The 13,234-nt window shown below is 40.4% G+C and overlaps 1 protein-coding gene across 4 annotated transcripts in view; it reads right to left on the bottom strand.

Annotated features, from left to right (window-relative positions):
• The window catches only part of SLC25A14 (solute carrier family 25 member 14), a 30,889-nt gene extending 18,718 nt beyond the window's left edge, over window positions 1-12,171 (bottom strand). Inside the window, exons 1-7 of one of the 4 annotated variants that reach the window (XM_070605388.1) lie at window positions 12,099-12,155; window positions 11,303-11,456; window positions 10,935-11,172; window positions 5,655-5,748; window positions 4,190-4,337; window positions 1,689-1,783; window positions 285-370 (exon numbers count right to left, since the gene is read on the bottom strand). In XM_070605388.1, coding sequence (XP_070461489.1) covers window positions 285-370; window positions 1,689-1,783; window positions 4,190-4,337; window positions 5,655-5,748; window positions 10,935-11,000 — 489 coding nt within the window. In that variant the 5' untranslated portion in view covers window positions 11,001-11,172; window positions 11,303-11,456; window positions 12,099-12,155. Of the gene's footprint in view, window positions 1-284; window positions 371-1,688; window positions 1,784-4,189; window positions 4,338-5,654; window positions 5,749-10,925; window positions 11,173-11,302; window positions 11,457-11,550; window positions 11,699-12,098 lie in introns of those variants that run through there. The other 3 variants (XM_070605387.1, XM_070605385.1, XM_070605386.1) reach the window with 3 other exon arrangements.
• Between the last annotated feature and the right edge of the window lie 1,063 nt (window positions 12,172-13,234).

Raw genomic sequence — 13,234 nt, 5'->3', positions numbered from 1 at the left:
TCATAATAAATTGACTACTAGTTATTGAGCATCTACTACCTACCAAGTACAATGAGAGGCGGTTTACATATACTATCTCTAATCCTTAACAACCCCATGTGATAAGTACTGAATTGTCTCCATTTTACAAATGAGGAAACTGAGGCTTAAAGCAGTTAAGTGATTTGCCCAAGGTTTTACAGCTGGCAAGTGACAAAGTGAGGATCTGACCTCAAATCTGACTCAAAGATCATGCTCTTTTCACATCACACTGCATACATCCAACGCTACCAGACCTCTCTTACCTTTAGTACATCGGTGGGATTGGCTATAGTGGAAGATATTACTCCTGACACTACCCCACAGATCATATTAATTAGAAGAGTTTCATCTGTAAAAAGGAACAAGAGAAAGAAAGAAAGGTCCGCTTGTATTAGGTACCAGTTCCTGAGAACAGAGGACTGAGCTATCAGAGGAAGGGAACCCTAGTCAGAGAGATGACGGTAGAAATGAACTACAAAGCTTGTGAAAATAAAGAAACTCAAGCATTTCTAGATCCCAAATCAACATTGAAAAATAAAAATTATAAAACATAAATCACTATTTAAAATAATTATTTCTGAAGGACACTGGAACATGTCCTATTATTCGATATAACTGCCGATACCCACAAATAAATTCAGAATGTGGTATTCCCCCTTCAACCATTTTAAACATCTAAAGAAAATGGTTTTTAAAGTCTTTTTCCAGAGAATAATCAACTCTAAAGATTCAGGAACCAAATGTTAAAACATAAAACTTATGTCTAATAGAAAAAATCTAAATATTAATTATGATGGGCCTTAATATCTACCACCCTCTATTTATTTACAGAAGGTTTCTGTAGTTAAATGTGAAAAACTAGTCATTTGGAATTAAATCCTCTCAGCGAGAAAAAAGAACAAAGAAACCATATTGTTCCAAAGTGAAAAGTCAATCTTCACCACACCTCCTCACCACGAAGAGCCTACAAATAGAAACTGGGTAAACCCAAGTGAAACATCTGGGTAAACCCAAGCGAAGAATCTGTGAAAGGAAATTATTTTGGAAGAGCATCCTTTAGGATCCTCAAAGAAGAGGATCCAGAAAAAGTTGATTTAGGACAATAAAGTGACTCAAAGGACATTACTAACCGAAAGGCTCTCTAGCTGTCCCCAACAATGCAAGAGCCCCAGGCCTATGGTAAAATAACCATTTAGTACAATAGCAGGCTGGAAATGCTGCAGCAGCAAAGAGAGAGACACATGATAATGCTGAATGTGCGCAAGGTAACCATAGGTACATCAGAATCTAGAACATAATAGCCTAAAACTACTCCACCTAACAAAAGCTTATGCAAATTGGCAGCTAGAGAATTCCTTATAGTTGTAGTCCTCTTGTTGATGAAAATAGCATTAATGTTCTGGACAACCTTGGTCCACGTTCCCTCTGTGATGACCAGAAGCTTTTTTTTCCCTTTGATATGAAAACGGACAAACTTGAAGAGCAGGTCCCTCTAACCCATACATCACCTCTGCAAGGATTAATCCCAAGTCAGTACAAGCTCGCTTCTTCCATGAAATGATTGTCACCCATTCTCAGGCATCCTGTAATGAACACTTCCCACTAAGCATGATTTCAATAATCCCTTTGAGTATTACCCCAAAAGAGAATGAGGAGTCCATACTGACCTTCTAAACGTTCTACAAATAATCTCTTCAAGCTTTGGTAAATGCCAATTTTAATGGTGCCATATGATGCCTGTCTTAGTAAGGCAGGAGCGATTCTGCAAAAACAAAAAAGGCAATTATACTCAACATGCACTGGCAGATTATACATATCTAGACAGGCTACTCATTTCCATTACCCACCTCATTCCACCCCACAGCAGAATACGAATTTTCTTCAAGCACCCATGGAACCACCAAGAGGTAGCACATTTGCGTAATAAAACAAACCTCAACAAATTTAAAAGAATTGAAATCATATAGAATATGTGTTCTCTCACCATAATGGAATTAAATTAGAAATCAAAACGGAAAATTCTCAAACACTTGGAAATTATACAACATATTCTAAACAATCCATGGGTCACAGTAAGTCTCAAAGGAAGCTTTAAAAATATACAGAACTGAGTGAAAATGAAAATTCAACCCATTACAATATGTGGGATACAGCCAAAGCAGTGCTGAAAGAGAAATTTATAACACAAAATGTTTATGTTAGAAAAAGGAGAAAGTTTCAAACCAATAATGTAAGTTCCTACCTCAAGAAACTAGAAAAAGAAGAGAAAAATAAACCCAAAGGAAGAAAATAATAAAGAACATAAATTAATAAAATTGCAAACAAGAAAATAAAGAAAAATCAATGACACAAAAAGTCAGCTCTTTTTGAAAAAAAATCAATAAAATTGATAAACCTCTAGCAAGGCTCACACTAATAAAAAGAAAGAACACGTAAGTCACCAATATCAGGAATGAAATGGAATAGCAATACAAATTCTGTGGCCATTAAACGGATAATAAGGGAATACTATACACAACTTTATGCTCATAAATTCAACAACTTAGAAGAAATGGACTAATTCTTTGAAAGCCACAAACTACCAAAACTCCATCAAAATGAAACAGATAATCTGAACAGTCTCGTAACCTTAAAAAATTTTAATTTATAATTTAAAAGTTACCAAAAAGGAAATCTCCAGACCCAGATGATTTCACTGGGGAATTCTATGAAACATTTAAAAAATTAACAGCACTCTTACACAATCTCTTCCAGAAAACAGAAGAGGGAATGCTTCCCAACTCATTTTTGTTTTTGAGGAAGATTAGCCCTGAGCTAACTGCTACCAATCCTCCTTTATTTTTTTGCTGAGGAAGACTGGCCCTGAGCTAACATCCATGCCCATCTTCCTCTACTTTATATGTGGTACGCCTACCACAGCATGGTATGCCAAGCGGTGCCATGTCCGCGCCCTGGATCCGAACCAGCGAACCCCAGGACGCCAAAGCGGAACGTGCGCACTTAACCGCTGCGCCACGGGGCCGGCCCCTTCCCAACTCATTTTATGAGGCTAGTACTACCCTGATCCCAAAACCAGATAAAAACAATACAAAAAAAGGAAAACTATAGGCAAATATCTCTCATGAACTTAGATACAAAAATCCTTAACAAAAAATTACCAAATTGAATCCAACAATGTAGAAAAAGAAGTATACAGCATTATCCATCTCATTAAGATTTACAAAAAAAAATCAACCTTACTTCCCAACAGTTGCAGATGCATCTTTAATCCTATCAAGGAGGAGGTACACAAGGCAAAATTTCATCCTATTTAAGTTTTGCTTACAAATTGGAGACATTCTCACTCGTACCTCCTTTGAGATTCTTCCAAATTGTAGAACTACACTTTAATAGTTATAAATAGAAAGACAGCAGCAGCTCAGTTAAGATTAAAAAAATGATGACTAAATACGCATATTTCTGACTTTATTGCTTCCTATCAGAAAAAAATGATCTTGTGATTATCCATGCTGATGAAAGAACACGCTGAAACAGATGATCCATGATTCACCTGCTTCAGGATGTACTACTCGATTTTTTCCCCAAGAAAATTACCTTTGAAATTAAGTCTAACAGAGATTAATAGTAAAATTGATGTCCATTCACTGAGAAATAAACTGGGACCCCAGAACAGGTGTGGCCTAGGACATCGGCAGCAGATAAATTACAAACTGGACAACCACAAACTTATGGCTAATCAAAGTTAACAAAAAAAGGATGGGTCTCCCTCTCTCTCATTCTGCATTTTCTGTTGAAACTGCCAGAACAGTATTTCTTTAAAGAGGAAAATTTTAAAAGAAGTCAGCATTTGGAAATTCATTAAGAATATCACAGAAATATATACAGTTAATTGGCGCTGCTATTCATAGTGGCTATCGATGACTCGGGAAAACAGGAGAAAGCCAATGTTGCAACAAGATATCCATTTTAAAATGTATCACTTATAGCCAGATGAACAAAAAACCAAAGCTTAAGACTTACAAGCAAGTGAAATATAAACTGGCACATCAGTATTGAATTACAAGTTGAAATGGTGACTACGAAGGGCACAAATTATTGGACAACTGAAACACACGGCTTCTTTAAAAAGTATTTCTATTCATGATGTAAGAAAAGAATCCAGTCTCACCCTGAATATAGAGCCAATACACCTTCTTCTTTATAGATTCGGAACAAGGCATGAAACATTCCTCGGTATTTTATCTCTTTGAAGCGGACATCAATGCTTTGGCCTTGAACCTGAAGTCGCGTTTTGGTTAGGTCCACAGGGAAAGTTCCTATGAAGGGACACACTCAGTCCTAAGTTTTTCCAAAGAGTCACTGCTAAATTTTGGCTGAATTGAAGCCAATGACAATTTTTAAAACATAAGACAGAGTCCTTTTTATAATACATAGAAGATCTCTACTGGAATACCACTGTCAGAGGACAAGAGTTGTATGTGGTAAAATGTGCCATACTGGATCCAGGTAGCAGGATGTGACCCACAGTATAAATAAAACTGTGATATAACAAAGTGCTTTAAGCTGGTCCTAATATGCTGTAAATGCGAAATAATTTAAATGTTTTAATTTCATATGTAACAGACAGTCTGGCATTTATCTCTGTCTCTTGCTTCTGCCCCCTTCCCACCTCAAGTCTCCCCACTTCTCCCTCATAAAATCTCCCCAAACTTTCACAAAGATAAGAAAGCAGGGGACTGCTGCTCGAGATGCTCTTACACACTATTACAAAGTTTTGTGGGTTTTTTCCTTTATCTGTTTACAAAAAACAAACAGTTCCCTAGTATTATGAAAGATAATGGCAAAGCCCTATTTGAGCTACTTATCCTGGTAACTCAGGTAATTCAGGACTAACACCAACACAGTGCTTGGGGGGAAAATTTCTTTAAGCAAACTTCCTTCTCTTATGTCAACACATAGAAGTGGTCATTACACTGACAAAATATGTTTCAAGGAATAGTTCAAGGTCTAAAACTAACAAGGTGATTATATAGCTCTTGTCACTGATGACCTTGATATCATAACACCATAGCATATGCCAAGAAAGTCAACAAAGATTAGTGGATTGAAGTCACCGATGAATAGTTTAGGAAAGAGAAAATTGGGAAGATGAAGACACAATCTAAAAATATTTCAAAATTAAAATCAAACAGAGAAGAACCTGGTTTGATCTTGCTAGTCAATTTTCTTCTAAAATGGAACAGAGGTTTGAAAAACAGAAGGCTGGATACTTACTAAGAAAGTTATAAACAACTTAGCATAAAAGAAAGACCATTAGTACAGGAATATAGCAGAAACGTCTATCTTATCTAATTCTCTCTCTATTTTTTCATGTATATAACTTAAGCCTAGCAAATAAACAAAGCATTAGACTATCAAAAAAGCTTCCTAAGTCTGACTTTTCTTAACTTCACTTGCCATACCGATTAGCAGTACTTTCTCAGAAAATATTACTCAATGACTTTAGGACAATAATTTTTAAAACAAATAGGGTGACCTTTTTACTTTTTATCTAGTTTTCACCAAAAATAACTATCAGCATAAGCTACCATCTATACCATAAGAAGCAGATTTGTCAGTTTTCACATTCTTACCAAACTCAGCAACAATAGAGGCAAGGCCGCCATATACAAAGGGTTTCCAATTCAGACCAGACATCTCATGGCTTACAGTGGCACTTTTCTGGTGCTAAAAATAAACACAAATCAGAACAAGGCACAAGAGTGAGGAGCATTTGTTAGCATCTGATCACATAATTCATAATTGGTAAATAAAACAGATGTAGAGGAAAACCCCTACCAAGTGGAATGACACAAAATGGGGGATCCTGTTTTATGTGATGGATGATCATGAATGCATTCTTTACTGCCATTCTGTAGGGAGAGGTGTACTACTCACTCAATTTCAACCTGTGCCCTTCGTTCTCTCTAGTTTCTTTAATGCTATCCCCATTCCCACCCAAAGAAGAGGTTTCAGTCCATCCAGCACACCCAACTTAGACATTCAACTAGACAGCTACAAGTGAAGGAACCTGGAGTTCAAATTATATAGGCTGAGGCATCTCATAAAAGCAGTTCATGGTAGTCAGTCAGCTTGATTCAGATGCAAAGCACAGGCTGACACCACTACCTTCTCATATTCTTAGCCTTCTCATCTCTCCACTGAACTTTAGGGTTTTAACTTGTCTAGCTTCTAGATATACACAGCTTCCCCCCACTAGGCCCAGGCTGAGCTAAGCACCTTTTCACCTTCCTTCTGGTTCCCAGAGGAATGACAGCAATATGGATGACGTCTCCCTTTCTCTGACATTTAACACACATCGATCTAGCGAATCTCCTTTTTCCTGGCCTTTTAAAGCACACACATAAAAATATTGTTTTTCTTTGATGTTTGGGTTCTTTAACAATGTATTCTACTCCCTGCCCTCCTCTCCACCTTCCCCATCCCACCCCCATTAAACCTGTCATCCTCAATCTTTTCAGCTCTTTTTTCCTGCCACTCTCAGCTATTTCTCGCTTGGATTTTATTTTTCTCCACAGCTCTGTCCTCTAGATCAGTGGTTTTCACATTTTAATGGGCACCAGAATCATCTACAAGACGAATTAAAACACAGACCTCAAGGCCTTACCCTCAGAGTTTCTGATTGGTGGTCTGAGTCTGGCCTGAGAATTTGCAAGCTTCCAAGTAATGCTGATACTTCCACACTTTAAGAACTACTGCTCTGGGTCCAGCCCGGTGGCGCAGCGGTTAAGTGCGCACGTTCTGCTTCAGCAGCCCGGGGTTTGCTGCTTCGGATGCGGGGTGTGGACACGGCGCTGCTTGGCATGCCATGCTGTGGTAGGCGTCCCACATATAAAGCAGGGGAAGATGGGCATGGATGTTAGCTCAGGGCCAGTCTTCCTCAGCAAAAAGAGGAGGATTGGCAGGAGTTAGCTCAGGGCTAATCTTCCTCAAAAAATAAAAAAATTTTAAAAAAAACAAACAAAAAAGAACTACTGCTCTAGGCGTCACCTCCTAAATCCTGGTCCAGCTGGAAGTAATCTCTTAGGATGGATTCTCGGATTTCTTTTAAATATTCCTTTTTCAGAGCTTCACAGTATGTATACCATTGAATTTCAAAAGCAACCTCAAGTGGTTTATGGTCAGTAATGAAGACTCTGAAGTCAGACTGCCTAGGTTCAAATCCCGACACCACCACGTACTAGTTCTGTGACCTTGGGCATGTTACTTAACCACTCTACGCCTGGGTTTTCTGAACTGTAAAATGCGGATAATAATAAATACTAACTATAGGGTTGTTGTAAAAATTAAACAACATACATACGACACCTAGAAAAGTACCTGGCACCTAGTTCAACAGCTATTAGCTATTATCATTATTACATTTTTGAAAAGTTAAGTACTCAAATTTACATTTTAACAGATATTACTTGCTGCCCACCTCCCCCATTGCCCAATCTGGGGTTAGCACCACTGAGTCGCAGTGTCTTTTTAGGGGAGACCAGGTTTTGCTTTGTTTCCACATAAGGAATTCTCTGTAACTAAGCACAGAACAATTTTCCAGAGAGGATAGCAAACATGCAGACAAATGTTTTAGTTAGAGGCCACAAAAATAATTATGGAAACTTCCTTTCAAGCATAGTGTGATCAGTCAGTCCATCTAAACTACAGAGTCTGGGATAGATAGCTCTTTTGGAGGAAAGTTGTTGAAAGGAATTCTAAAACACAAGGCGGGAATAGCTGCTTGAAACATCAGCTGCAGCTTCAAATAAGAGTCCTGAGGACTAAACACTATCTTATCAGCATTTTCAGCTACGCCCACATTTTAAGATTACAGTTGATGGTAAAACATGACACACATGGCGAGGGGTTAGGCATGCAAAAGCAACGACCACGGCATATCCCCTCTCTGAGTTTGTGGGGAAAAAAGCCCCCTCCATTCACCAATTTAGAAAGTCCCCCAAACAGTCAAACATTGCAAATGGCTGCTTTGTTTCTCTCCAAAGCTTTCTCTCCAAAGCTTTCTCTTTACGACTTCTTTCAACTGTCCTCACTACAGAAAAAGCTTCCATCTGAACTTTACTACCTGTTACCTCGCCTTTTAATAAGGAAGATGTGCTCAGGGTTCAGGGAGCAATAATAAGCTAAATGCAGGAGGCAGAGCCATAGCAGGGAGCAGCAAGACCAGTCACTGGCTCTTAGGTCAGCTAACCCAGTGGTTCTTTAACGAAGTTTTCACAATTCTGAGGTGAAATGAAGAAAAGAAGGGTACCTGGTGCCTTTTTTCCAGCTAAATGTATTTAATTTAAAGGACTATCTATTAGATCATGTTCTCCCTACTCCTGGAGCATTTTTTAAAAATCACCTTTCTTGTATGAAATGATAATAGTAGTTGGTAGTTGATTCTGTTTAGTGTCCTTACTTGGCAAAATAAGACTGGCTACCCTAATTTGTGCGCCCTCCCCAAACTTTCATTTAAATTTTATTGGTCCATGAAATCGCGAAGTCTGGGGACCACTGACCAAATTCAACACTGTTATTACTGCCACCTAACCACCCCCATCTGATAGCAAAATCTCTTTCCTTCCAATGTTAGGAAAGACTCTTGCTATGAAGAAGTCCTGTATCATCTTCGATTAGGTCTGATTTTAGACATTCCTTCCTCGTACTGAGCCAAAAGTCTGCCTTCCTCTAGTTGTCATCCATTTTTTGGAGGTAATATTGAACATATGTACTCTTTTTCCCAAGGGGAGTCCTTCAAATATTTAAAGACAGCTATCGTGTTCTCCTCCATCTCATCTTTCTCTGGCTAAATATCCATGATCATTTTCACCATCCTCTATATTATACTTCAATTTCTACAGCTGAAAATTGCAGTCACTTTTGTGGGGGCCATCACACTACTGAATCATTGAAATGTCAGCTAAAACCACCGAGCCTTTTACATAAGGCCATATACATGCATGCCTGTTATGTCATACCTATTCTACAGCTGTGCAATGTTTTATGGAGCCTTCTTTTATCCCTTCTATAACTTAATCTCAGGGATACAAATAATGACTAGGATGAGATTTATCTTCTAGTTGCCTCATATTATTTTCTCTTAACTAGGTAAGATCCCTGAAGGCAGACACCATGTCTCACAGTGCTTTATATAACCTTTAGAATTTCTTGGACAGAATTAGGTACACATCCATTAAATACTTGGTTGGTTCTAGTGTGATGTCCTTTATCTATGTATGCAGTCTGTATGTAAAAGATCAGGGGAGAAATCAGAAAGTTAATTTGCTGGACTTGACCAATGCTACACACCCTGTCCACAACACTTTGCTGATCCTCAGAGGTTCCCTGCCTACTAATTCTCTTCCCTTACTTTTGTTGCAGAGAATTACTTGTGCAAAATACCTCAAGCACACTAAAAATGATTTTGACTTGTGGGGGCTCTCCCCAGACATGGGTAAAAGGAGAGAAGTCCTATCTGAGTTAAAATAGAAATATAGTGCCTTAGTTTTATCGTATAAAAAAGCTAATGAAAAAATGCCTTTGAAATGCAGATGTGTATTCTGAGGTCCGACTAAGGAAAATTTGATAGCCTAAAAGTGAAAAGAATCTTCTAGAATACAAGTTACACAGCTCTACACTGCTCCAAAGATCTGGTCAGAAAAATCTGGGTGCCTTTCTTGCTTTCTCCTTTAAGAAAGAACAGGCATTAGAGATTCTCAGATTGAGGAGGAAATAGTGGAGAGTTAACCAAATATTTATTGAACGTATACTAAATGCCCAAACCTGCAATGTGCTATGGGTATAAATGTCACATTAAAAAAAACACAGAAGATATGTTCTAACGTTATGACAATATTTATCATTCAACCTGTCTTTCCTGGATAACCAAGGAGATGGGAGTGGGGATAAAAGTTGCATGAAATACAATACTTGCCTTTCAAGAGCTAATAATCTGGTGGAAGAAATCAAAGTAGTTCATTAGAGAAAAAATTAAGTGCTAAACTATATAGTACAAACTATAAGAGCAGGAGAAGCACAGACAAGGAGACAATTAGCACGGGCTTGAATAATCTGAAAAGGCTTGTGGAGGTGAGAACTTAAAATGGGCCTTGACAAAGGGCAGGTAGAATCTGGATAGGTATAGGTAAGGGAGAGGGCGGGGGGAGGGGGGGTTGGGGTGGGGAGGAGAAGAGGATGAACAGAGACACAAATGTGGCAAAAAGCACAGCATGTGAAAGCAGACATCAGTATGGTTTGTTCTGAGAAGGACAAATGCAACCTAACTGGAAAAGAGAATTCCCTTATCTGACTGAAACAATCCTGGGCAAGAAGTATGATAGGGAACAGATTGGGTTGAAAGGCTTGAAATCAAAGTGTGTGTGGCCGGGTGGGAGGGATATTTTAAGTTTTTGAACGGAGGAGCGCCTTGAGGAAATCCACCACATTTTAGCTAGCCTACTGGAGCTGCAGCAAGCGATGGATTACAAACCGGAAAGACAGGGAAACTAGCTTAGGATGGTGTGAAGTAAAGTAGACTAGATGTTTGTTGGCAGTGAGATTAGAGATAAACGCCTAAAATGGAGACACAAAGGAATGATGATGTAGGGAATGAAGGAGAGGGAAGATCCCCAGCCTGGAAAAACCAAGGAAACACTGACAGAAAACTACAAATGTCCCTGCTGTTACCTTGTCTGAGAAACTAATTCATGTTGATAATGGCTGTCACCCCAATTAGTTAGCTGAACTGCATTTTAATAGATGCCTTCAATGCCTCGGCCTCAAGGAGTGGCAGGGGTAGAAACCGAAGGGGAGCATCTTTCAACAGCATCCCTCACACTAATACAATGGAGGTGTTTGCTTACTCCGCTTACAATCACGGCCGCCGTTGCAAACTTCACCCTTAGAAAAATTAGGATTATTCCGGGAAAGATACCCATTCACCCTCTGGGTAGCAGGATCTTGCCAGTTCCTCAGCTGTCAGAGCGAGTTCGTGGAGAGAAGGGAGGCGCCTGAAGGAGGCGGCCTCCCAGGGGGGTCGAGGAAGCAGGGCTCAATCGAAGAAGTAAAACCACCGATGCCAGAAGAGTGAAAGACAGGGAAGGGACTCGGCTGAGGGGAGAGAGAGACCAAAGGACCGTTAAGCCCCTCCCAGGCCGGGAACCAGGCCAGCCCGGCCCCGCGCGGTCTGGCGCGGCCCAGCCCCGCTCCCCAGCCTGGAAGTCCAGGAGCACCCCCTCACCTGCTCGGGCTCATCGGACGACTGGGAAGCCGAGGCTCCCACAGTCGGAAACGCCACCGCAATGCCAACCCGGAAGCATTGAAACCAACGGAAGTAACCAAGTCGTCGCCTCGGCAACAGTGGCGCAGGCATTACAACTCCGCCTCCTCCAAGCCTAAAAAAGAAGGCGCGAAATAAGAGGCAGAAATGGCGGCGGTCTTAGTGGGCACTCAGGCAGGCTTCGGGCGCAAAGACCCAGAGGGAGCAACCTGACTCTCCAGAGGTGTAGGGAGCCGGAGCTAAGGCGTGAGACTTTGGCAGCCTCTGCGGTTAACGTGCTCGCCAGTGGGGGCAGAGATGTCGCCTTGTCACCGCATTACCACCCATCGCGCGAACCAAGAAAGGAGGGGCAGGGTCAGAGGAGAGAGACCAGCGGAGCCAGGGCGATGCGAGGGGCGGGGCAAGCAGCGTGAAGGGGCGGAGCGAGGGGCGGGGCGCCTCACGCAGAGTACGAAAAAACGAGGGAAAGGAATGGGGCGGGGAAAAAGGGCTTAAAACAAAAGTGGCAAAATGAGGGAAAGGGGGTGAGAGGTATTTAGTGAGGCGCCAGAGCTTGAAAAGAAAAGAAAGATCAAGTAAGCAAATAAACCTCAGCACCTACTAGGCTCCAGGCATTAGGGACTGAAGAGTTAGACTCAGGCCCTGTACTCCCAACACACTGGTGAAAGAGCAGGTTGGAAACAGACAAGGGGACCATAATAAATTAAGGAATCCGAAGAGTAGAAATGCTAATGGGGTAGTCCGAGTTAATCCGCACCTCACAATGAGCCAGAAAAAGACGACAGAGCCTGCTGACTGGCTTCTGGCTCTAACCGCTGTGACCAGAAGGAATAGCTGCAAAGCACCCTGGGGGGTTCCCTCAGTCAATGAGCTACGTCTGATTCTTGAGCCTTTCGTGTGAAGGTTCCGTAACCACGCGGGAGTACACAAAAATAGGGTTTATATGATGAGTATAAGTAAAAGTAAGTCACAAGTCAGCCCATCATACTAGTGGGTAACTCTGTTAGAAAGTTTTCACTTATGTTAACCCAAAATATGCCTTTCTCTTTCTATTCTCCCATGAGAAACACCTGGTCTTAAAGAATGAAGAGAGCCTTGTATTTGGAGCCGGAAGACCTTCTTTCAATTATTAATTGAGGTGAAGTTCACACGACTATACGTTATGTCAATTATATGTCAATACAACTGGGGGAAAGAAACAACAAACAAAAAAGATGTAAATAAAATAGAATTGAGAACATTTTTATTTTCATTAAAAGAAACAATTAAGAGAGGGAAAAGGCAAGCTCCAGACTGGGAGAAAGAGATTTTTAATCTACATATACTATAAAATCTCATATCCAGTATAAATAAAGAACTCGTCAACTTAGCAATAAAAAGACAAGCAATTCGAGCCAGCCCTGATGGCCTAGTGGTTAAGGTTGGGTGTGCTCCACTTTGGCAGCCTGGGCCCAGTTCCTGGGCATGGATCATACCACTCGTCTCGTCTGTCAGTAGCCATGCTGTAGTGGTGGCTCACATAGAACTAGAAGGACTTTCAACTAGAACATACAACTATGTACTGGGGCTTTGGGGAGGAGAAAAAAAAGAGAGAGGAAGATTGGCAACAGATGTTAGCTCAGGGTGAATCTTTCCCAGCAAAAAAAAAAAAAAAAGACAGGCAACTCAATTTTTTTTAATGGGAAAATATTTGAAAGGCACTTCATTAAAGAGTATATCCAAATGACCAATAAGCATATGAAAAAGTGCTCAACATTATTAGTCATCTAGAATATTCAAATTAAAATCACAATACACACCCACCAGCATGGCCAAAGTTAAAAAGACTGACAATACGAGGGGTTTGGCAGAAAGCATGTCAAATTCTCACACACTGCTGGTGGGAGGATATAT

Source organism: Equus przewalskii, chromosome X, assembly GCF_037783145.1.
Source record: "Equus przewalskii isolate Varuska chromosome X, EquPr2, whole genome shotgun sequence".
NCBI lineage: Eukaryota > Metazoa > Chordata > Mammalia > Perissodactyla > Equidae > Equus > Equus przewalskii.
This window is presented reverse-complemented; position numbering and strand designations above follow the sequence as displayed.